At 44.9% G+C, this 26,492-nt stretch overlaps 1 protein-coding gene across 1 annotated transcript in view; it reads left to right on the top strand.

The window, feature by feature from the left end:
• Positions 1–26,492, top strand: part of FAM135B (family with sequence similarity 135 member B) — a 143,020-nt gene that overhangs the window by 97,353 nt on the left and 19,175 nt on the right. Inside the window, exons 8-9 of the mRNA XM_083621833.1 lie at positions 19,295–19,448; positions 21,057–21,106. Coding sequence (XP_083477959.1) covers positions 19,295–19,448; positions 21,057–21,106 — 204 coding nt within the window. The remainder of the gene's footprint in view (positions 1–19,294; positions 19,449–21,056; positions 21,107–26,492) is intronic.

Here is a 26,492-nt window from a genome sequence, read left to right as displayed (position 1 = left end):
TTCAGGATGAGAACAGAAATCGTGCTCTGGAGGCGCGGCAGCAGCAGGAGGCCCCATTAGCTAAAGTGTGCTTCAGGTTAAGAACAGTTTCAGGTTAAGAACGGACCTCCGGAACGAATTAAGTACTTAACCTGAGGTACCACTGTAATTAGGGATGCAGGTGGCACTGTGGGTTAAACCACAGAGCCTAGGACTTGCCGATCAGAAGGTCGGTGGTTTGAATCCCCATGATGGCGTGAGCTCCCATTGCTCGGTCCCTGCTCCTGCCAACCTAGCAGTTCGAAAGCACGTCAAAGTGCAAGTAGATAAATAGGCACCGTTCCAGCGGGAAGGTAAATGGCGTTTCTGCGTGCTGCCCTGGTTCGCCAGAAGCGGCTTAGTCATGCTGGCCACATGACCCGGAAGCTGTACACCAGCTCCCTCAGCCAATAAAGTGAGATGAGCGCCGCAACCCCAGAGTCGGTCACGACTGGACCTAATGGTCAGGGGTCCCTTTACCTTTACTTACCACTGTAATAAAACAAACAATCCTAAACTGCTCGTCTTGCCATACGATTGCCTGCAACATGTTTTACATTATTACCACCTAAAATTCTGAAGTACATTCCCATCCTTTTGAAAAAGAAAGAATAATGGGAAATGTAGCTTATTCCTCACAGAGCCCCCCTAACAAACTACAGGTCCTTTGGAGAGGTGTACTTTAAATGTGTTTTAAATCTATGGTGTGTGGGAAGCCGGAGATGCATTACTCATTCTGCGTCACAAAACTGTTTATTTTAACACCCTCTGTTGTGTTTTGGGTCAGTTGAGGGTAATGTGCTTGAAGAAGCTTCAATTTATCGGTAGAACATTCTGCGGGCACTTTGTTGTAGACATGTGCTCTGGCTGATGCTTAGATGCATATTTAGGCCATCTATTTCCGATCAGAGCATATTTTTGACATTATTATTGGGCAGCATGGATTATCTGCCTCATACTGTGTAGGAGGAGCCTATGGCTTACCACGATGAAGAACATCCCCTGACCAGTTAAGGAACAATGACACAGTTGAAATGTTTCAGACATTCTCCTTCTCCAAATTTCCTTGTAGAATTTTGAGTGCCAAATTGTTCTCGTGGGAATGTTCAGGGAGGCAGGAGAGGATATATTGTTTAATTATATCCTTCCCAACTTGTGTTAACAAGTTCTACAATTTAGCAGAGTAACACCCCCCTTTTTAAACTTACACAGTGGATAACGTTTTTGCCAGGCTTGTTTAAGCCTCTAAAATAAGTTTCCTGGTAATTCCCCTTTTATTCCCTCCTAAAAAGATAGACACAACACAGTCTTGTATAAAAGTATAAAATAGTTTATTCACAGTTTCATTCATTTCACAAAAGGATCCCTGAAGGCAGACTTAAGTTACAAAATATATATACCTGGAATCTATCCCATAAGGAGAGAGTTCCTTTGTCCTCTCTTGGCCGGAAGCCAAGAGAGCATATCAGGCTGATGCTTCTTCGACGAAAGCAAAATGGAGAAGAGAGAGATGTGGTGGCCAGTCCTGTGCTTTTGTTACCTGCACAGGTAAAGTCATGCCCACCTCTGGTCACATGTAGAGGAAGTTTGTCCCAGTACAGGAGGAAACAGGAAGTTTATCTACTGGCTGGACAAACATCCCTTTTCATGTCTAAATATGTCCACTCTAGGAATGTTGTATTTGACTGCTCTATGTTTCACACCCCACACTCATCTCATCCATCTCTACATTTAAAGCCTTCTTATACCACTTTTAAAATCATGGCTTCCCCTAAATAATCCTGGGAAATGAAGTTTTGGGTTTTTTTTAAGGGTACCTACAAGTCCCAAGATCCTTAACAAACTACATAAGGATTTTGTTTAAGTTGGCACCCCTAGCTCCAGATTTGCTGGCGGGGGTCTGGACTGCCCCAACACACACACCCCAGCCCCTTCTGACAACAACCAGCCATCAGTTTCTGGAACGCCCACGGCTGGAATCTCAGCCGCAGCTGGGCTGCAGAAGCCGATGGGAATGGGAGGTTGGGTTAAAAATGTAACAGCAGAACCAAGCAATGGCGCCCGGGTAGGATACCAGACAGCATAGGAGCCCGAGGTCCGAGGTCTCATCGCCCCCCCTAAAATATTTGAGAGGGAGCCCCTGCCCAAGTTGCCATTCAAATAGTGTGTGTGGACCATGTCATGTGATTGATTATGTGGAGCAGGTCTCTCTCCCCCCCCCCCAATATTTTATTCAAGTTGGGATCCCTGCCAGAGAGGGAAATACAGAGATCTCGGGAGAAACAAATGTTGATGGTTAAAAACATGCACGTGTGTGCAAAATAATAATAATAAAACAAACAAACTACATAAGGGGGGGGGGAACATTTAAAAACATACCATACAAACAACACAGAATGTAAGACGGGACTGTTGATTTCAAGCCTTGTCATTCAGAGGCATTTGGCACTCTCCAGGTGCCCGGCTTGATTCCTTGTTGGCCTCCCCCGTCAGCGACTCCCGGCAAGACAAGGCGAGGTCTTTATCGGCCGATCCTTCTTCAAACGTGAGAAGAACACAGCCACTCCTCCTCTTCCTCACTCCCTGCCATCCCCAGGGAGGGGAAAGAGACAGACAGAAATGTATTTACATGCCTTTATTTCTGTCTTTCCTCAGTGCAGAGAACAACATGTCTGCACTCTCTGAAACCCAGCTGCAGAGAGAGAATAACTCCACCCATGTACTTCCAGTACAGGGTCATGTGACACTCTGAGCTAACATCCGGTGCTCAGTGCACATAATAGACTGTCCCTTCTTCCCACGGTACAGTCCCAAAACATCAACATCCTGTTTGGCTTTCCAGCCATCTGGAGCACTCAGCAGCATTGCTCCTTTTTCGTAACAGGGACGTGGGTTGAGAGATCAAGGAAATGCCCTGTGTAAAACATAGAAACATCAACTTACACATAGCATTGGAAAGGTTCCCAAATGTTATTTAGCTCAGCTCTGTGCAATGCAGGAGTAAGTCTGTAGCCCCAAAGACTTGTACCAAGAGGAACTTGCTTGTCTTCGCTGCAAAATCTCTTCCACATTTGAGAGGAAGTGCCCTTTCACACTGCACAAAACAGATGGCACTCTTTTGCCACTGATAAATGCCCTCTGAAGTTTTCTCTCCCAGCCATCCAGCTGATTCCCGGATGCTGGTACAAATGTCTCTAGTGATTTGACCAGCTTGATATCTGAGAAGGAGAAAGGCCTCGCTGCTGTCTTCATTTGCGAATGGAGACGGGTTTCAATCAATCCTCCTCCTTCTTGCTTCCCCTGCTTTGATTCTGCACAAGGGAGCTTGGCACGCTGCTGTTTTTGACAAGGCGTCAAAGGTTCTTTGTTCAGCGCTCCTGACTTCTCGCTGTGCAGAATAATTAAATGTCAGGAGCAGAAGGCTGTACCAGTCCAATTTCCCTAGCTCTTGCAAAGTGACATGCCGGACACAGGTTTTATTATTTCATTTTAATTTTGAGTGTGTGCTTTCTGCTTTTCTGGCTTACTGCCCATCAGGATACTTCTAATTCACGCGGAGGCTTTTAAAAAAATGAGGAAATGGATTTAGGTGGTCCTTCCTTCCCCTTTTCAAATGACAAAGGGGAATCTTAGGAGGGGCATTTGAACATTTTTATCCTCACAAAGTATAGGCTAGGCACTTGCACTTCAAGAGAGATGAAGCTGACTTGGCCATTTATCTTAGCAGGATTGTAATTTCAGTCAAATAGGCCCACAGAGTTTGCATTTGTGAGCTTGATTTATCCCCACAACTTCTGAAGGTGGCAAAGTGAGTCAGACTGTTTTGCATACCATTCTGAATGGTTAACAGAAAAGGAAAGGTTAGATTGGCAAGTCACTTTCCACAGGTGGATGATGATGGTGGTGGTGGTGATTTACCAATAAATAAACATTATTTGGGGGGGGGGGGACAGGCCTATGACAAGATTTCTAAGGAAGGCAACAATTTAGGATGCAGCAGATCTCTGGCTCAGATGGCTGGTGCCCAACTCAGCAGACATTAAACCCTCAACCCCAGTTTAGCCAAATATATGCTGGCATAATTTGCACATTCTGGCTCTGCCAGCTGAGACTAAAAAAAGGTAAAGGTAAAGGACCCCTGACAGTTAATGCCAGTCACAGACGACTCTGGGGTTGCGGCGCTCATCTCGCTTTACAGGCTGAGGGAGCCGGCATTTGTCTGCAGACAGTTTTTCCGGGTCATGTGGCCAGCATAACTAAGCCGCTTCTGCCGCAGTGGAACAACGAAACCAGAGCAGCGCACAGAAACGCCGTTTACCTTCCCGCCGGAGTGGTACCTATTTATCTACTTGCACTTTTTGGTGTGCTTTCGATCTGCTAGGTTGGCAGGAGCTGGGACCGAGCAACGAGAGCTCACCCCGTCACGGGGATTCGAACCGCCAACCTTCAGATCAGCAAGCCCAAGAGGCTCAGTGGTTTAGACTACAGCGCCACCTGTGTGCCAACTGAGACTAGGCTGGGGTAAATCCCAAAAAAGAGTCATTCTGGGGGCATGGCATCAGAGATGGAGGACTTAGGCTGGATTCTAATCCCATTTAGCTCAGTCTCATGACCTGGAAACCTGACATAGAAGACTGTTTCAAAGGCTTGTTTTCCTTCTGCTTGACTTAGGCAGAGCAGCAGCTGACTGCTGAACGGTATTTGACTCTGGTGTAAATTTACGCCATCTTAACGCACAGAAGCCTGCTTTACTTCAGCTTCTTCTGCATGCTGATTTATCATTTGCACCCCTTTCAGGAAAAGAGGGACCAGAATACTGCAATGCCCCATATCTCATAATGCTTAATCTGGACTTTTGAATGTCCTATACATTGGGCCTGCACTTGAAAACTTTGGGGGAATTGTCACTGTAGGAGAGTGGAAGTAAGGCTGAACTTTAAAATAATTGCAAAAGGAATTACTATTGTTATTGTTTGAGACAGGAATCAAACTAGCACAAAAAACCCAGCACACTGAAAGGGGCTAATGTCTAGTTTGATGTCTAGCTTTCATTCCTAATTATTACTGCAAATGGCTGAGAAGGAGGAGTCATCTGACATTGTGATATCTCTATTTCCACAATATATATATATATTTAAGCCTCTAATAATAACCCTATGAATTCCCTTTCCTGTATCAGCATTAACACAAAACTGATCATAGAATCGTAGAATTGTCATCTAGTCCAACTTTGTGCAGTGCAGGAACCACAGCTAAATACTAACAGCCACCATTCTATGTCCCAAGTCTAAGTTGGGGCGCAAGACACGATCAAGAATTGTTTGTTTCTTGGGGGATGAAAGGGCCCCATCCTTTCTGTAAGAATTATATACACTTAAAAGAGAAACTGAAGAACACCGCCCCCTCTTCCTGAAAGCAATGCAATAATGTCACAAAAACAAACAGTGAGGTAGGATTTAAAATCATGTGTCTAACAAGGTTATTAACTGCCATTAACTCTACTGAGTTAAGAGCTTAGGTACATGCATTCATAGCTGTCAACTTTTCCCTTTTCTTGTAAGGAATCCTATTCAGAATAAGGGACTTTCCCTTTTAAAAAGGGAAACGTTGACAGCTATGCATGCATTATATGTGCAATTATACATAGACCACATTCTGAATTAGAACGATTAGAATTCCAGGGTGTCTGTGTGTGTGTGTGTAGATATGAAATGCTTTTAACTCTTTCTTTGATCAGAACCAAAAAGTTCAGCTTTAAAAACTTTTAGGTCTGGTAGGAATTGATCGGTTTTGTTCCTCCAAAACTCCAGAGTAGATTGTGGGTTCCTTAGTCCTCCTCAGGTACGCCCAAGGAGGTGAGGTCCATCGGCCAAGAAGAGATGAAGATTTCTGGCTCAGAAACTAACAGCCCAATATTCTCCCTGGTGCCACTAAATGCAAAGCCTTCTCATGCCTGCTCAGAAGTAAAATCTCATTAGAGAGACTTCATTACATAACGGCATGAAACAATGAAAAAAATTGGTCACAGGGTGGGCGGCTGTTGCAGCCTGCCATGCCAGGCTCCCCCCCGCCCACCCGCCGGATCAATGCCAGGCCTAGCTGGCCTGTTGTCAAGGCCATCTTAAGCATATCCGGCACCATGGTGCAAAGATCCCTCCAGTGCCCCACCCACACACCCATTTCCCAGAGTTGTTGACCTGTTCCCAAGCCTCTGTGGAGATCGCTATCGTCCCGCGGGGGTTTGGGAAGGAAGCTGCATGCCCGCCAGCCATATGGTTGATGGGGCGCAGCTGGTGGACATGCAGGAGGGAAAGGGGAGGTCTCCTGCAAAGCCACACAGCTCCCCCACTCACTGGGGCACCCCTGAGAGGCTGGCGCCCTGGCACAACACACCAGTAAACCCAATGGGAAAGACAGCTCTGCTGCTGTGGGGAATTCTCAGGCTGGCCGCTGGGGATTGGTGGGCTTTCCCGCCATCGGGTTGATTTGAATCCTGGCCAATCCAGCTGGGCCAGGAGGGAGGGCCTTGAGGAGGCACTAAAGGCTGGCTGCAGCCGACCCCAGGGGCCACTGTCGGCCGGAGAACAACCCTACCTACACCAGCCCCCATTCAATGACACTGTGGCTTTATGTATGCTAATCTCCCCACCACCACCCCTTCTAGCACTCTGTGCTCTTCGGCTTTACTGTGGTTCAATAATGGTTGCCGTTTTCAGAGCCAGGAAGGAATTTCTCCTCCAAACAGATTGGCCCCGTTTGGAGGTTTTGCTTTCCCCATAGCAATAGTCACAACTTTGGCACATAAGGCATTGGGTGGAATCCTTCTTGCCTAACAACATGTGGTGGTTGAACTGGTGCATCGCCCCCACCTTAGAATTGTGCAATAACAGGATACCCTGTTAGAGGGGTCTAGTAGGACCATAAAGAAAGCTGATCGCCGAAGAATTGATGCTTTTGAATTATGGTGCTGGAGGAGATTCTTGAGAGTCCCATGGACTGCAAGAAGATCAAACCTATCCATTCTGAAGGAAATCAGCCCTGAGTGCTCACTGGAAGGACAGATCCAATACTCTGGCCACCTCATGAGAAGAGAAGACTCCCTGGAAAAGACCCTGATGTTGGGGAAGATGGAGGGCACAAGGAGAAGGGGATGACAGAGGATGAGATGGTTGGACAGTGTTCTCAAAGCTACCAGCGTGAGTTTGAGCAAATTGCGGGAGGCAGTGGAAGACAGGAGTGCCTGGCATGCTCTGGTCTATGGGGTCACAAAGAGTCGGACACGACTAAAAGAATAAACAACAACAAAGTAGGAGGTTTCTATCCCAAAACCAAGGTGTGTGGCAGATGGGCCATAGCGCTTCCTACAGCGACTTGGGAGGGTAGACCTGCAGCTTGTGGGTGACCCGCTAATCCTGGGCTTGACTCTGTCATGTGACAGCCCTCCACCAGGGGAGTGCTGTGTGGGGTATACACCCAATGCCTAAACCACATACAACCTACATCTGGAATCAATAAAGTTGTAGCCAATTTTTTAAATCTCAGAATGTCATCTTGTCCAGTTTGTTCCCCTTCTTGACTCGGGCCTTGCTCCCTAGGGGGGAGGTGGGTCACTGTGAGTGGGTCCACAGTGTCAGTGGGGAACAGGAAAAAAATAAGAGCCAAATACTGAAAGAAATCAGGTGTGTCCAAATAGAATTGTTGAAGGGGTTGCATAAACAGTATATTTTCCGTTCCCACATGCCCTACCAGATGTTGATTGCAATGTCAAACCACCCTGAAAATATGGAAATAGGGAGAGAGGAAACACAGGGATAAAAGAGTCCTACTGGGTTAGGTCAAAGGTCTACCTCATTCAGCATCCTATTCCCAAGCCTATAGGAAGCCCACAAACAGGACCTGAGTGCATTAGTACTCTTCCCATTTGTGAATCCCAGGATCCAGAGGCATGGTGTCTCTGGCACAGCATAATGACCTACCAAATAATGGCAAACTGCTCCACGATTCATAAAATTTCATTGTCCTTGCCTGTAAATTGCTTCAAGGCTGGAGGGTGAACTATGAATAATACAGGAGGTGCCTGCAGGAGCAAGGAAGCAAAAATCAGGGAGAGAATGGGATATTTATGCTAATCTCCCCCAGTTATCCAGACGTTCTTTGATGCACAGCAGTGAATTGCAGCAAATGAGAGCTGTTTGCTTTTTAAAGCAACTTGCCGAACAAAAGTTTGGAATACTTGTGATTGCTGGTTCAAAAGGCAGAAGGAGGGAGAAGAGCTTGAAGAAACATTTCCCTCTACTTGTGTTCCCCAAGCAGCATAGTGTAGATTGCAGCCACTATCCAAATCCAGACCATGTGTACAACCCACCTAGGATTGCCAGATGTCAGGGACTGGCTAAGGAGGAGAGGTGGAAGTTGCCATACCAAGAACATCTCAGAGAAAGCATAGAAGAAGATTTTGATTCTGGATTCTGGTGGTAGGAAGCTGGTCACACACACACACAGAGGAGGGAAAGAGCTGGGAAGTACTGGAGGCTGGGAGCTTGAAGGATGATGAAGAGGAGGAAAGAGGCAGCTGCCCCAGCAGAGACAGGAATCAGACTTGTCCTTTCTACCACAGAGCAACTCTGACAGCTTCTCTGCTGATAGCCTGCAAGACAACCTCCCAGAACAAGGTGTAAGTTGCATATTTTTGAGCAGAGAGCCAGGCAGAAACAGAGAGGGTCCTTGAGGCCCACCACAGAGGTGTGATGGCCTGGGACTCGGAACCGGAGGAGTCTCGGTCCACACCGGATCCTCTGCCTCAGGCGGCATCTGAACCGAGTCTGGGGCCTGATTCTGAAGAGCCCTAGTCTGCACAGGTTCCCCTGCAACAAGCACCAGCTGGGCCGAGTCAGGGGCCTGAGCCTGCCCTGGCTCCAGATGCGGGGATTACCTTGTTGCCCTCTGCTGGGCAATCGTGTACAGCTGCTCCACTACCAGTTGGGTCAGGAGAGGTTGAGGTGGTGGCTGGGTCTAGTAACCCACCGACATCTCCAGAGCTGCAGAGACTCAGGTCTGAGAGAATGAGAGACCTGAGTACTCGCAGGAGGAGTGCTCGCCTTTGGGTGAGACAGGGAGGTGAGTCACCGGGGGATCAGGACCGGCTGCTACCCCGTCAGAGATAAAAGGCTGCCGGACCCCGCCCCAGGTTGCAGGAACAACATTGCTGCTTGCTGGAACTTGCCTGAGACCCTGTGCCAGACCTAGCCTGGTTTCCTGCCTTGGCCCTGTTGGACTGACTCCTCATGGAATCCTTGTATTCGGGACCGGACCTGGACCGCGTGGCTCAGGTTAACCCCCGGGCCCAGCACAAGAAGGATGTCTTAATACTAGGATAGGGAGTGAAGGAGGAGCTACAAGCCAGTCTGGGCAACTGCTTCTTTTAGACAGGAAGAACCTTTGAAGTTTCCATGTGTTCTGCTTCCTTAACCAAGAAACTAAATGTAAGTTAACCGGTATTTCTCTGTCTTTCTCTGATCTGCGAATGACTTGCTTTCCTTGTCAGCTCCCTGACACCAGGCTGTACTTTAGTTATTTGTATCAAAGCTTTAAAAAGGAGCAGGGTGAAGTAACTGTGACTGCTGCATAGGCAAAGGACCATAGCTCAGTGGTAGAGCATCTGTTTCACATGTTTAAAAATGAGCAGAGGAAACCTCTAGTGTCAAGGAGTTCCACAGGACAGGGGCTACCACACTAAAGGCTTGGCCCCTGGTAAAGGCCAGCCTCAGTGCCATTCGTGGGACCACCGCCAGTGCCCCACCAGAAGACCTCTGGTGGGGCATAAGGAATCAGAAAGTCCTTAAGGTACTTTGTGCCAAAGTTGTTCCAAGCTTTGTGAATTTGCACAAGAACCTTGACCCTGTCATGATCAGAAGTTGATCACCAGTGCAGTAATCCCATTCAGGGCATTTTATGGGATGGTGCATCTGACAGCAGACCAGGAGATTGGCGGAGACAATCCCTTCCCACACAATTGCTTGTGATTCATTGGAGTTGAGGCTGGAAGCCACGGCTGTCTTCTAGATTGAAAGAAACCAATAAAGGCGTCCGTGAGGAAATGTCAGATTGACTGTAAAGCAAATAAAGCTGGAAAGGTTGGAGTCATTGATCACTATCAGGTGACAGGGTGGTATTTCCTCTCTGGTGATTGCTTGACACTTTGTATAAGTTTACTCTTCTCATCCTCTGCACATTTACTCATCTTCTGCAGCCATCCTTTTCATTTCCCCTCCTTTTCCATGGAAAAACAGTGTGACTTGAAATGTTGCACAGCTGGCTTGATTGCATAGCGCTGCTCTCCTCCAGATGTCAAGAGGGTCTCTGGAGTGGATACAGTGGGTGGACGTAGCTTCGTAGCCTGACAGAATGCTCTGTCCCTCGCGGATCTTTTGCAGGGAGATATGTGAAACTGTCTTCCGAGAGTTACAGCTCTTTGCAAGAATTGACACCTGCGCTGAATCTGTGGCTCTAGGGAGGTAGCTTCAACCTCGCTGTCTCACCCAACAATGGATGCTGCAGAGTGCGAATTCACAGCACTGGTTATGTGACCGAACAGCATCAGGATGCTCTCTTTGGCATGAGCAAATCTGCCTCCATTTCTGTTTGTTGTTTTGCCTTCTTGAATGCTGGCATTTAAGGGGGGCACAAATATCCCGGTTCTTATTCATAATACAGTGGTACCTTGGTTCTCAAACTTAATCCGTTCAGGAAGTCCGTTCCAAAACCAAAGCATTCCAAAACAAAGTGCGCTTTCCCATAGAAAGTAATGCAAAATGGATTAATCCGTTCCAGACTTTTAAAAACAACCCCTAAAACAGCAACTTAGCATGAATTTTACTCTCTAACGAGACCATTGATCCATAAAAAGAAGGCAGTAAACAATGTACTGCAGTCACACAATCGATCAGTAGCTGAACTGGGTTCCACACAGTCACAAAAACAAAACAAAAAGAGCCGCAAAAACAAAAATGCAAAACAAATAGCAAAAACAGACAGACCTCAGCGTGACACTCAAAACGGAAGTGTGGCACTCAAAACGGAGCATGTTTGGCTTCCGGAAAAGGTTTGCAAACCAGAATACTTACTTTTGAAGTGTTTGGGTTCCAAGTTGTTTGAGTACCAAGGCTTTTGAGAACTAAGGTACCACTGTAGGGCTTTTTTCTTTGCAAGTACTCTAAGTGAGCATGAACAAACGATTAATATTGTGTGTACACCCCATGACAGCATGTGCAAAATACCTGTGGGTACTTGGTGAACCTGCTGTGACCTTTGCCAGCACCAACCTTGCCCTGGCTCCCCATTGGCTCAATTGGGGCAAATGGGAAAAGCAGTGGCACACATGATCTAGCTCTTCATTAGCACATCCTTTATTGCAGTTCTTCCTGAGACTATGAGTTCCAGAATTATCTTCAGGAATGTGTCCATCTTCTTGAAAATCTCCGTTTGGGCCGTGACCTTTTCCCACTAGCCATGCCTCTAGGACAAGGTTTCCCAAACTTGGGTCTCCAGCTGTTGTTGGACTACAACTCTCATCATCCCTAGCTAGCAGGACAAGTGGTCAGGGATGATGGGAGCTGTAGTCCAAAAACAGCTGGAGGCCCCAGTCTGGGAAACTGCTTTGGAACAATGCTACACCCTGACGTAGCACCATTGTGGTTGCGGCACTGTGGGAGGACTTGGAGTTGGAAAGACATCCCATCCAGTTTGCACATAAAGGCAAACCGACCAAATTGGTGTACTCTGAAATGATACCCGAATCAAAATATAACCATCCTTTGAAAACTCGCACTTCTCTGAATTTTGCAGGGCAGTTCTCCAGCCAAGTAATGTGTACAGAATTGTGTATACTGGGGTAAAGCATGTCTAGAAATGCATATGTTAGTGAAAACAGAACACAAAGATGCATTGTATTATTTTCCCTAGCCTACGCACATTTTAAGCTGCCCAGAGTGGGTTTAAATAATAAAATTGTTGTTGTTGTTGTTATAAATAATAAAATTGTGGTTGTTGTTGTTGTTGTTACCTTACTCTAGTACAGTAGTACCTCATTTTGCGACCGGGATCCATTCCGGAGCCCTGGTCGATGGCCGAAAAGTACGCTGGACAAAGTGCCATGTCTGTGCATGCAATTCTGTGCATGTGCGAGTGGCAAAGCTGGAAGTAACCCATTCTGGTACTTCCAAGTTTGCCGCAGACGTTCAATGGAATGGGCACTCAACGAGGTGAACGCTAGACGAGGTACCACCACTCTATATGCATTTTGGCTGGAGAACTGCATTACAAAATGTAGAGAAATGTGAATGCCAAAGCATGGCTGTGTTTCAGTTTCCCTGTAGCAGGGGTAGGCAACCTAAGGCTGGGGGCTGGATCCGGCCCAATCGCCTTCTAAATCCGGACCGCAGACGGTCCAGGAATCAGCGTGTTTTTACATGAGTAGAATGTGTGCTTTTATTTAAAATGCATCTCTGGGTTATTTGTGGAGCATAGGAATTTGTTCATATTTTCCATTCAAAATATAGTCCAGCCCATCACATGGTCTGAGAGACGGTGGACCGGCCCACGGCTGAAAGTTTGCTGACCCCTGCCCTATAGTTTCAGGAGGTATAAATTAAGTAGGTTCACTTTTAAATGCAAACTGAATTTCCTTCCCCACCCCTATGCAGAACTTTGGCTTCAGCACCATTGCAAACTCATTATTTTGCCTCCTTTTGCAAAGCAATACAGTGCTGGGAGCTCTGGTGAGAACCAATTATTACAGTCCTGCTTCCCTCCTCTTTAATCTGCTGCTTCAGAAACTGTCAAATAATGAAGCTGTGCCATGATGCGATGATCCCCACTTACATAGAGAAGAGACCAATTTTGTTTACTAGCTGGGGAAAGTGTTCCGAACTCCTAATTAAGCGGAAAGCACTGACGCTGCTTTGGAGATGTCCCTGCCACAATCATAATGTTCCAGAGGAACAAGTGGGAAAATTACGTGGGGTGTATGCGATGCAGTGTTACATGAAAGTACCATATTTTTCTGTGTATAACACGCCCCCATGTATAAGATGCCCCCCATTTTGGGGGATTCCAGATTAAGAAAATGGGGGGAGATTGTCCAGACTTGCTGAGCTTTTGGGGGAGGATTGCCCATAGCTTTTGGGGGGCAGAGTTGCTGAGCTTTTTTTAGGGGGGATTGCCAAAAACCAGTCACCCGCCTGCCCTACGCTGCTACACTGCCAATCATTCACATCGTTTGTCCCCTCGCAGGCAGAGGCCGCCAATCATGCTCATTTGCAGCAGCGACAGCCAATCAACACCAGCCCTTCCCGCTGCCACCAATCCCATTACCAATAGCCGCAGACAATCTCTGGCACGCGGCAGCAACCAATCCCACATCCCCACTATGCACTATCTGTGTATAAGACGACCCCCCATTTTTAACATTAATATTTAATTTTAAAAAACCCTCGTCTTATACACAGAAAAGTACGGTAACTCGTTCTACTGGTGAAATGTTTTGCACCAGTGGAATGTTGGTGCACAAGAGGATGCATAAACAGGATGCAGGTAACTTTGTTTCTGCTAGTGCAACAGTTGCATTAGATTATGTTGTTGTGCAACATTAAAACTCACCCACCCGCTACTGCAAGAGCCACTGTTTATTTATTTATTTTTACAAGCACCCTTGCGTTAGCGGATGGAGAATGTTGGATAGAGCTCTGTGTTGTTGATCCTATGTGGAGCTGTGGGAAATTTTCTTTAAAGGTCAGGTTGATCAAGGTCCTTTAAAAAAGCTCCCAAAATGAGCAGCCAAATCATGGGCTGCGTATTCAAGCCAGCATGGAAATTCGGACCATTTCCTCCCTGCCACTAAGCATCTATGTCATAGTTCTTATTGAATTATCGAGGGCTGGTTATATAGGGTTGCCATATTTTTATGAGCAAAATTTGCCGACTTCTACTTTTCACTATGGATAGCTGTGACGACTCTCACTTTAAATATTCCTACTATATGTAGGCTATAGAAGCTGTGATATAAGCGGGTGGCGCTGTGGTCTAAACCACTGAGCCTCTTGGGCTTGCCGATCAGAAGGTCGACGGTTTGAATCCCCACAACGGGGTGTGCTCCTGTTGCTCTTTCCCAGCTCCTGCCAACCTAGCAGTTCAAAAGCATGCCCAAAAGTGCAAGTAGATAAATAGGTACCACTCCAGTGGGCAGGTAAACTGCGTTTCTGTGCGCTGCTCTGGTTTTGGTGTTCATTGCGCCAGAAGCGGCTTAGTCATGCTGGCCACATGACCCAGAAAAACTGTCTGTGGACAAACGTCAGCTCCCTCGGCCTGTAAAGCGAGATGAGCACTGCAACCCCAGAGTCATCTGCGACTAGACTTAACTGTCAGGGGTCCTTTATCTTTTTACTATATGTAGGCTATAGAAGCTGTGATATATTGCTGGTAGGCTTGTTCTTAACCTTCAGCAACAAAATAATAATAACAATAATACACAGGATGCAACTTCATTGGATGCCCATGAGATCTAGAATTAGGAGAGAGGGAATAAAACTCTCTATCCACTTTCTTCCACACAAAGCATATTTTTGCCACCTTTCCAAACCATCTGTCTTAAGAGGCATTGTGAACCTCAGGGTGTGTTCCTGCGGAGGAGGAGGTCAACAGCATTGACGAGAGACCTTCCTCGGGAAATTACACCCAAGGAAAGCAAGCGTACACTCTGAAATATGGCATTGTGAATAGACACTTCTTCCTAATTATTTCTTTTAATAGCTCTTTCAAAATTGCTTCTGTTGGGAGTAAGTAATTTGCCTCATTTGAACATAGCACCGCCAGTTTGTTCCTCTGTTACTAGTCATTTTACAGCATTCTGGTAATGACCTGTCACATTATAGAAAAGTAGTAGATCAATAAACGCAGGACAGGTTGGTAATTAAAATGATGCAATGCACACCTTGAAAGTTCATTTGTGATTCTATAATGGTGCTGTTCCAAGGTGCTTTGTGCATGTTTTATGATAAACAATTGGGAAAGGTATTAATTGTCTGCATGTTCCTTGTAGTCGGCCTGTACATTTCTTAATTTGTAAGTAAGGGAGGGGGAGAGGTCTGGATATAACTCTGCTCTGAATGGCTCAGTGAAAAGGAGATTGGACAAATTCAAGGAGGAGAAAGCTATCAGTGGCTAATAGCCATTATGGCTAAGCTCTGCCTCCACAGTTATGCTCTAAATACCAGTTGCTGGAAGACACAAGAGAGAGCTCTTTTGCTCGAATCTTGCTTCCAGGTTTCACACAGGCATCTGGATGGCTGCTGTGAGACTACATGGTCCATTGGCCTGATCCAGCAGCCTGTTCGTATGTACTTATGAAAATTCCTGAAATTCCAATCCGGACTGTAACTCACACTATGTCAGGTTGAAATAATTTATGTCACACTGACATTTTCTTGCTAATATTCGAGGAGGTTTATGTATCCAGCGTAGAGATAGCATGCAAATTCAGTGCCGTTCGCCTTCTAATGTGAGCCTGTCCGTTTCATCCTTCCCAAAACGATAGGTGAACCGAACTGTCCTTCAAAATTCACACTTCTCTGAATTTTGTGATGTAGCTCTCCATCCCAAGCATGTGTAATAATAATAATAATAATAGGAGCAAATGTGCAGAGAAATGCATACATGAGTGAAAATACCACAAAAGTGTATTGTATTATGGGGAGCTGCTTTCCAAACTTTGTGTGTTAGGGGAAATGAGCCCTAACACACTGGGAAATTTTGTTGGCCCAGAGTGAAACAGAATGTCCGGATGTCTGAAGATTAAAAGTCCTTTGAAATCAAAGTGTTTGATGGCACTTTAATTCAAAATTCAAATTTGAAAGCTTGGCTAAGGAATAAAAGGTTTTCAACTAGTGCTATGCTGAAATCACATTCAAACATTCTCAAAGGGGAGAGGAATCTCAGTGAAAGTCTCACAAAGGGGATATGTATTTATTATTATTATTATTATTGCTGGACTCGGCTTACTTTAGAGGTGACTGATTCTACAAATCATTGGTCCAGTGCCCTGCAGCCTTCCTGGCTTCACACACATTAGTGAAATCCCGGGGGGAGGGAGGGAGATGCCAGGAGTCAATGCCTCTCAAAATACTTTTTCAAGTCAGAAAATGTGGGCAGTAAATGGGCAGCCTCTTTTTTTTTAAAAAAAAAGTACGGGCAGTCACGGAATCTGACCAGTGCTGGATAAATATTGGGAAAAATTCAATGTTGCACTGTTACAAGTGTTCCATTAGGTCAAGAGTTTCTACTTGCCCAATGGAATCATCTCCCCCTTTTCTCACTCTCTATACCCCCAGAGCACATTTTGGCGGGTGAGGGGGCACACCATGGGGGGAGGAGAAGGGGAAGTTCCTAAGGCACTAGTAGAAGTCCTTTTGTGTGTGCCTGCTAGCAGGATCAGTTGTTGTGGTTGTTTAGTCGTGTCCGACTCTTCGTGACCCCCTGGACCAGAGCACACCAGGCACTCCTGTCTTCCACTGCCTCCCGTAGTTTGGTCAAACTCACGTTGGTAGCTTCGAGAACACTGTCCAACCATCTCGTCCTCTGTCGTCCCCTTCTCCTTGTGCCCTCCATCTCTCCCAACATCAGGGTCTTTTCCAGGTCTTCTCATGAAGTGGCCAAAGTACTGGAGCCTCAGCTTCAGGATCTGTCCTTCCAGTGAGCACTCAGGGCTGATTTCCCTAAGAATGTATCTAAATCCAGTCATTCACTGGAAAGAAAAACAGACACTGTGCTTGACCACCTTGCAGTGATAACGCAAGACCAAAGCCCCAAACCCACAATTATTTTTTTTACAAAATTCTAAAAGGGTCCTGAGAATGAGTCAGAACAATGAAAATGTCTTTCACAGGTGCAGAAAGCATTCAAAAAAACTGGAGGATGGATTTCAGAAAAGCACAAGTTTTCACTGCTGTAAAATAACGCATCCCCCATTCTGTTCCTCCGTTGTTTATTATCTTGTTTCACAGCATTTTGAACTGAGACAGGCTGCAAACATGTCCTTTAAAATGTTGCCTTGTTTTGCAACCACACTGCATTAAGTTTGAAAATTAGGTGGTGTTGTGAATTGATGACTTTCGAAACAAAATGAAACATTTGGCTGCTGTCGTGGCTTTTCTAAACAATCCGAGGGTGGAATACCACCTCTTTGCAGCGTGATAAATACAGCGAGAAGGAAGAAAAAAAATGACATGTGGGAATTGTGTCTTTGCTGTAATTCTCTCTCTCTTTACGCATTGCTACACAAGATACACTGACACATGCATGTACACACAAGTGCACACAGCTCTGGGCTGTAGGGGAACACCTTAGTTTAGAAGGGAAGTTAGCATAGTAGTGTTTTATTAAATCATGAATGATTGAGATATAAAGAGAGGGATTTCTTCGCTCCTATTGAAAGATGATGATGATGATGATGATAATTTTTATTTATACCCCACCCTCCCTGGCCAGAGCCGGGCTCAGGGCGGCTAACACCAGTAAAATTACAATTAAAACATAATAGGGACAAAATCAATTTAAAATACAGGTTAAAATACAATTTAAAATGCAGCCTCATTTTAAAAGTAGCCCATAGATCAAAACAATAAGGGGAGGGAAACATAAGGGTCAGACTGAGTCCAAACCAAAGGCCAGGCGGAACAGCTCTGTCTTGCAGGCCCTGCGGAAAGATGTCAAGTCCTGAAAGGCCCTAGTCTCTTGTGACAGAGCGTTCCACCAAGTCAGGGCCAGTACTGAAAAGGCCCTGGCCCTAGTTGAGACCAATCTAACCACCTTGCGACTTGGGACCTCCAAGGTGTTGTCATTTGTGGACCTTAAGGTCCTTCGTGGTGTATACCAGGAGAGGCGGTCCCATAGGTAGATCACCGTAAGATCACCAAAATGACTGTGATTAGCAGCTGATTCAGAGCGGATGAGGGACACAATGCTCCAGAAGCTATCAGAAGCGGCTCTCTGGGTGAAGTAGATCCCCTGTACTAGTATGCCAGCAGGAGGGTTATTGGGTTATTGTTGCTTACAGGGTCGGGGAGACAGTAGGGAGGTCATCACAATCACCCTTAGTCTTGGAAACACCTGACATGCAAAATATTGGTCTAGCTAAACCTTGGTGTTGTTCTCCAAGGGAAGTCTTTTTAAGCCAACTCAGCCTGGAACTATTGTAAATCGAGCATTGCAATACTGGTGGAATTAATTGGTGAATTAATTGTATAACCCCAGGGGAAGGTGAGCCTTTTTTATTCTCTTTTGATATACAGTGGGCGCTCGGGTTGATCCGTACGGGAGGCACATTCGCAACCTGCAGCGCCAGGTCTGCGCACGCTCGAGTTGCGATTCAGTGCTTCTGCACATGTGCAAAACGTGATTTAGCACTTCTGCGCATGCGCGACCACCGAAACCAGGAAGTAACCCATTCTGGTACTTCCGGGTTTCGGTGCGTCTCTAACCCCCCAAAAATGCAAGCTAAAGCATCTGTAACCCGAGGTATGACTGTATATGTACTTGCAGTTTTACCTGGTAAACCTCCCCCGAAAGGCAACTGTTTGAAATATGCAAGCGAGCTTGAAAGAACACTCTGCTGCCATTGTGGTTCAATTATAATACTGACTGGGTGAGAATTCTGGCAGCTACCCTCAGTGGAAGGATAGAAAGAATTCTGGACTGGAGTTATTTTGTTCTAGTGGAGGTACCAGCATGTTGGGAGATGGCGCGAGACTACAGAGGGGAATTCTGGATGGCTGTCCAGAGCAAATGGTGTCTTTTTGTTTGGGATGTGGCGTATTATGGCTCCAGTGAGCAGAAATCGAAAACGGAATTGCTGGAATGTGGATAACAACAGGGAAAAATATTTCACACACACCTATGAAGGTGAAAGTTGAACAGACCAGTGGTTGCAAACATAAATGAAAATCAAGCGAAGGATCAACATCAGAATGGTTTATTGACTGATTAAGAAATGCAATGTGATACTAGATGATCAGCACTCCGTGAAATTCAGAGCATGGGAAGTCACCCAAAGATATATAATTTGGCATTTATATTTGGCTTTTTTTGATTGTATTGTAATTTGGAACGTTTTAATGTGGTTTTTATTGGATTATTAAAATGGAAAACTTAATAAATATTTTTTAAAAAATGATCGTTGTGATAATCTGCTCCTCTTGCCCCCTTTCTCTCTTCCTTTCTCATGCAGGGTAGCTTCTATGCGCCCTCTGAAAACTGCATGCACCATGCGCACAAGTGGCACAAAGACCTTTGCCTCCTTCTCCTCAAGGCGTATCGAGGACTCCACATGTACTATGCCTTCATCACGAAGGAGATTCCCAATTTGCCGCAGCTGAAGTTAGGTAAGAGGACAGCTATGGCCTGAGATCTGAGCACATGGACTGGTTCTCATGTTCAGGTGACTTGAAGCCCAACAAGAAGACTGATTCTGCCATACCAATCTCCCCTCTTTGCTGCCATAAGGAAACTGCTTACACATGTCAGTCCAGTTACCTTGGCAATGGGCTCACAGCTTCCTTTCCCTTTGGTACTGTTTGGAGCACCTTCAAACAACCATTAAAAAGGAAACTTTGTGCAGGGGACACCAAACCCCCAAATTTCAGTTTATCCCCAGCTTAAAGCTGGCCACACTTCTTGCTGTGACAACCCTCTCACCACCTGTAATATAACGGCAATAATGCCAGCCTCCCTGACAGGCTGTTCTATAAGTTCACAGAACAATAAACCTTGGGAATTGTTGTTGTTGTTTAGTCGTTTAGCCGTGTCAGACTCTTCGTGACCCCATGGACCAGAGCACACTAGACACTCTGGTCTTCCACTGCCTCCCACAGTTTGGTCAAACTCATGCTGGTAGCTTCGAGAACACTATCCAACCATCTTGTCCTCTGTCGTCCCCTTCTCCTTGTGCCCTCAATCTTTCCCAACATCAGGGTGTTTTCCAGGGAGTCTTATCTTCTCATGAGGTGGCCAAAGTATTGAAGCCTCAGCTTCAGGATCTGTCCTTCCAGTGAGCACTTAGGTCTGATTTCCATAAGAATGATCTTCTTGCAGTCCATGGGACTCTCAAGAGTCTCCTCCAGCACCAGAATTGAAAAGCATCAATTCTTCGGCGATCAGCCTTCTTTATGGTCCAGCTCTCACTTGGGAATACAATCTATAAATCTATAAATCTATAAATAACTTATTCTGCATGCCATTATTCTGATTATCACCACCCCAAGCTTTCTTACTCCTCAAAGAAATACGGTGAGTGACTATATAGCCAATGTAGCAGGAACGGCTGCTCACAGAACAGGTCTTCTTTCTCTCGTCCTCACCTACAGCCCACCCAGGTCCCCAAGATCTGCTGTGGCAAATTGAGGGACCCATTGGAGAATATTTTGGGGGTGGCGGTGGAGTAAGAAGAGCAACTATAAGTGATGTGTGTGTGTTTACACATATCTTTTTCTAAGCCCCTTTGAGCAGCTCCTTTGGTGAAGGGGGAAAGGTGGATATGTATTTTTGCTGTTGCAGCTTAAGGAGTAAACTGCATATTTTATTGTTATTTTTTCTTTACAAACTTTACAGAAATTTATTTTTTTTAAATTACCCAACACAAAGTGTTGTCTTACAAGACAAATACAGGTACAGATGTCAAGTCTCGTGTACAGTCATCCATACAGCATCAAAACAAACTTGGATAATCTTTTGCAGGGTGCACTTCAATCTAAAGTGTTGAGATAATTTCTCCATAGTGGCTGCTGTGACTGAGATGGGAAAGGAGATTACTGTACTATTGTTAATATACAATATAACTCTAGAGCATATGGAGTCAAACCCATATTTGTTTGTAATTCCTCTTATTAGTAATTCCTCTGATAGCGAATTAAGTATTCCATAAGTGCTGTATTCCCTGGGCACAGATGCTTCTGAAATAATTGATTGTACCCTTTTCTTCTTCTTTTTTCTAGAGGATCTTTCTGTAGAAGACACCCTGTTGCAGCTGTCTGCAGAGCTACAGGTAGCTAGCACAATAGCATACACCCATGTGTGCATTTCCCAAACAACTACAAGAGCAATATTTCGTTTTCCCTCTTCAAAGATGCATGTCCATTGTCAAGTACATGCATTTGTCTATGGGGAAGGGAGTGTTGTGTTAGAGTGCAAAAAAATTACTTGAGTTTTGCATTCTAGCACAATGACTTCTGCATGGGGTTGGAGCACTTTCTGTCAGAGATTTGCAAATCCATTTCATTCCAGCCCATTCCCCTTTTGCATGTTCTTTCCCATTATTCAATTCTGTTCAGTTTCCTTATTCACACGGCATTCTTCTTTTCTAAAAGAAAACACACAAACCTTCTCAAACATCTTTTTTCAAAAAATGTTTATTTTCTGTCAAAATCTGTATATGTTTATCTTCTGTCAAAAACGTATCCAAATATGTTGATATGTTTAAATTGCTGAGAGGTGACACATGATCGTGCCTTGTAAGTGACATGGAGCAGGGCCTTCTTGGTGGTGATGCCACATTTTCAGAACGTCCTACCTAGTTGCGTCTGGTTGGCTTCCACCATGGATATATTTAAACAAAGACTGAATACATATCTTTTCTTTTGCCCAGGGTTTTGTATCTTAATGGCAATTGCTATTTCTTGGGGTAGTCCAATCATTTGTCACTGCTTCTGATTTGATTGCGATCCTGATGTTCTGACTCTGACTTTTATCATGCTACACCTTGCTTTACCTAGCTGATGCTCTTATCCTCACTTGGTGCAGACTGTGGGATGTAAAAAAAACTAAGAAACAAATAATAATAATAATAATTTATTTATGCCCCGCCCTGATCCATATGCAGACCAAGTGATTTTGTATAGGAATCTGCAAAGAACAAATCTCTCAAGCTTCCTTACCCCCTATGAAGAAAAGCAAAAGCTATTGAGGCTTTTTTAAAAAAGAAAGAAAGAAAGAAAGAAAAACCCCTGAAAGGTTTGGAAAGAGGTTTATTTTACTCTTCAAATTACATAATGTAAAATCACTGAATGAAGTTGATTGGCAGTAGGCACAACAACACAACATACTTTCACCCAACACAGGCTGGTTCATCTTATAAATCTTACTGCCACATGATAGCTACAATGATGGCTGAAAAGGTAAAGGACCCCTGACTGTTAAGTCTAGTCGCGAACGACTCTGGGGTTGCAGCGCTCATCTCGCTTTATTGGCCGAGGGAGCCAACGTTTACAGACAGTTTTTTTTGAGTCATGTGGCCAGCATGACTAAGCCGCTTCTGGCGAAACCAGAGCAGCACATGGAAACTGTTTACCTCCCGCCAGAGCAGTACCTATTTATCTACTTGCACTTTGATGTGCTTTTGAACTGCTAGGTTGGCAGGAGCTGGGACCGAACAACAGGAGCTCACCCTGTCATGGGGATTCAAACCTCAGACCTTCCGATCGGCAAGCCCAAGGCTCAGTGGTTTACACCACAGCGCCACCTGTGTCAAAAGAGATATCCAGCCAAGTTGTTCTTAGGCATGGGATTTTCTGTGGGTGGACGAAATTGGCCTAATATCTGCTGAATATGGGATCTGATTGTGAGACAATCACTGGTGATGTTTCTCATGGCTGGCATTATGGTGCCCTGTGGTGTTCTAAGAATGGCTGGGTAGTATTATGCTCAGTTCCAAAGCGAAGAACTTGATTAAGCCAGGGGTATTAGCATTATTATTTATTCATGTACGTGCCACTTAATTGCCAAGGTGTCTTCTAAACAGTTTTACAAGTATAAAAGCAATTACAAAAAGAAAATATTAACACACTTAATTGAAATACACAAGAAAACAACCCCCTTGAAAGATTACAATAAACCACCCACACTTAGAATATTCAATACAACAGCCCATTAAAACAGCACAACTGTTAAAAGAGTTAAAGCAGCCACTGACACAGGAAGTTCGGTTCAGGAGATCAGGGAAATGCTTGCTTAAACAGGTGTACCTTCAGAAGATGGTGCAATGGCAATACCAAATGGACATCCCATATTTCAGCAGAGAGAGTATTCCAGAATACTTGGACTGCCAACGTTATGGACAAAAAGTCCAAAGCTGGGGTGACGGTCGAAAGCATTCACACCAGTGGTGGGAAAAAGGGGATTTATTCAGAGTACAGTAAGAAGATTCAGAGGAACCCAGTTCCAAATCCTATACATTCAGAGATTTATACATTTCAAATACATTGGTTGGACTTTACCATGATCCTATTGGCTATCAGTGTTCCCTATGACAATGTGCTATTTCCTCCTTTTTCTTACCTCATCTTGCAGAGCCAAGAGTTAGCACTTGGTAAGCAGGGTAAAAGGTAAAGGTAAAGGACCCCTGGATGATTAGGTTCAGTCAAAGGCGACTGTGGGGTTGCGACGCTCATCTTACTTTTCAGGACGAAAAGACAGTTTTCTGGGGTTTTTCTAGCTTACTTTGCTGCCCAGTAAAATTTTTAGGACAGGACAAGGTCACAAGATATGGGAGTTGGGTGCTGGCAGTCTCATGGTAGCTTTTGCTGACCATTGCAGTGCAGCATTTATAGTTGATTAGTCCGGAAGGTTGAAAAATAGAAGAAAGGTTGAATGTTTATGCTTGTCCCCAATTCAAGCTGGGTTAAAAGGTTACTGGGGAGACCAAAACTATGCTTTGCTTGCTTCTAGCTTATTTACGAGGCCAAAGCTAAAGTCCGCTGCATGTAGAAGGATGAAATCTCTTGCTAATGCCTGGTGTTTGAAGCAAGGTGGAGTTTATTATTCTAGTAAGGAAGCCAATGAGGTTCCCTTCAGATTCTTTTAGACCATCATCCTTGCTCTCAGCTGTCTGGGGATGATAGGAGTCCTACAATGTACAGACAGCACCATGTTGGCAAACCCTGAACTAAGACATGCATTTTATTATCTGATACTCAGAGGTATGTTGCATCTGAATATGGAAGCCCCATTTCGCTGCCATAGCTAAGAGCATTTGACAAATCTGTCTTCCGTGTAATCGATCTAATCCAGGGAATTTGCCACTTTCACAGTTTATGGCTGCAGAAGAGTACCCCCAAAGAACAGACCACACTGAATTATCCCCACCACCCCCTGCAAAATGATAATAAGCAATTGTTGGCCACAGAACAAAGAGAGATTTATTCTGCCAGTATCTCTGTTTGAAATCTCTGATTTTTATCATGCGGCATTTTCTAATTCTAAACTAAAAACTAGGCTGACCACCCTGCTCGGAAGTGATTGGAGGAACAAGCAAGGGAAATATTGCAGATGCATCAGAAAAAGTTTGGCGTGTTAGCGGGGTTTTTAAAAAACATTATAGATTGAGCAGCACCATCTAGTGGACAATGTATAATTGACAACAAGAGATGTCTGTTGTTTCTATTTTTGCAGTCAGTAGGAAAGAACACTTAGTTGTCCACAGGCAGCTTCAGTAGAATGGTAGTATTAGGTGCAATCCTGAGTTCCAGCAAGGGAACCTGCTGGTGGAAGATGGGAGGCAATTTTTTGTCCATTTCCCTCTCCTACGCTTCACCATAGCACCTCGTGTTGCCTCTCATTCTGTATTGTGGGATGTGATCCATGAGAGGCAGTCAAGTACATTCCTTGTAATGCTAGAGAAGACATGCGAGGGAATGTTTGGTCCAGCCAGTCGAAACTTCCTGTTCCTCCTGGCTGGAACATCCTTCCTTTTGCATGTGATAGAAGGTGGGTGTGACCTAACGAAAGGACGAGTCTTGCAGCACCCCTTTCTCTTTTTGACTTCCTTCTTTGTTTGACCAGCTTCTGGTCAGGACTGTTCTGCTAGCTCTCAGCTAGCAGAAGTACTGGGATTATTCCCCCATATGGGGTAGATCCACATGTACATATTTGTAACTAAGTCTGCCTTCAGGAATCCAACTGTGAACTGATGTGAGTAAACTTCTTTTATTGATTTTGAATAAGATTGCTGCATCTTTATTCTTTTAAGACGGATTCAAGGGAACATACAATTCAACCTGAGGCAGACTGAATTGTATAATAGTGAGAGGCTCACACGAGCCTACAACCAGCTATCTGCTGTGCATATAAAAGGGGGGGGATGTAACTCTGCTACACAAAGGAACTTGCTAGCGCAAGTTAGGAAGGATATTAATAAACAATATATCCTGCCACCCTGAACATTCCCACATGTATTGCATCTCATGTTGTTTTGAAGGGGTTCCCAATCCCCACCAAGCAGAATTTGGGGGAGCATAAAGATCTGGAGGGAGAAAGGGAAATAGTTGTAAATTGTCCCACACCCACCTTCATCTGGTGGGAGCATGTCATCCTGGCAACACTGCACAGAATAGCCTCTTGCCAGCAGGAGAAACTAGATCTCAGCCGCTGTAAAAGATATTTGTCACAAATCACCCCATCTTTCGTTGTCAGCTTAAATCTTTTCCCTGAACTAGACTCGCAAAACAGTTTGAATATTTTACTACTCCCATTATCCTTGTCAGAAGCTCAATCTAGATTGATGCTCACGAGAAATGTTCATTTGAAGAAGCTGGAAATAGGGAAGGAGAGGGGCAGGACACAGATGCCATCAAATCCAGGGCAAGATTGAGTTGAACTCTGCAAGAAGCAAAATTTTCAGGAGAATTTGAAGCCCCTTCCAGAAGGAAACGATTGAGGAACTCTGAGGGAGGAAAAGTGCTTAGCAACATTTCCAGTATAGACTTCTGTATCTCACGTTGCCAACACTGAGTTTCACACTGAGTTGCATTTCAAGATACACAAAATACCAGGGAAATTACCAGATGAATTAGAGAGTTGGAATAGATGACCCTTTGTGTCCCATCCAACTTTACAATTTTATGATCAATTCTACGGAAAAGAGCCTTGATAAAAGTTGCAAAATTTCAACATAGCTTCCTTAATATGCACAATGCACTCAAACTGTCTTAATGTCTTCTGCTGAGCTGGGGATGAGGACGTAATCCTGGCTAAACTTACATGAGCTGGGAATCCTGAACTCCTTATCTTAGTGCATATTGGCAAAAGATTGCCCCTAATTCAAAGGTGTTAGGGGACATAATGTCTCTGAACACCAGCTCCTAGGAGTCACAAGAGGACAGGGTACAATGTTAAGATGATGATGATGATGATGATGATGATGATGATGATGATGATGATTTACTTGTACCCCACCCATCTGACTGGGTTGCACCAGCCACTCTGGGTGGCTTCCAATGGAAAATAACCTCCTGATACAAGACTGCCTTCAGATGTCTCTGGAAAGTTGTTTATCTCCTTGACATCTGATGGGAGGGTGTTCCATAGGGTGGTGCCACTACCGAGAAGGCCCTCTGCCTAGTTCCCTGTAACTTCACTTCTCACAATGAGGGAACTTC

Source organism: Podarcis filfolensis (assembly GCF_964270895.1).
Source record: "Podarcis filfolensis genome assembly, chromosome: 7".
Classification (NCBI taxonomy): domain Eukaryota; kingdom Metazoa; phylum Chordata; class Lepidosauria; order Squamata; family Lacertidae; genus Podarcis; species Podarcis filfolensis.
This window is presented reverse-complemented; position numbering and strand designations above follow the sequence as displayed.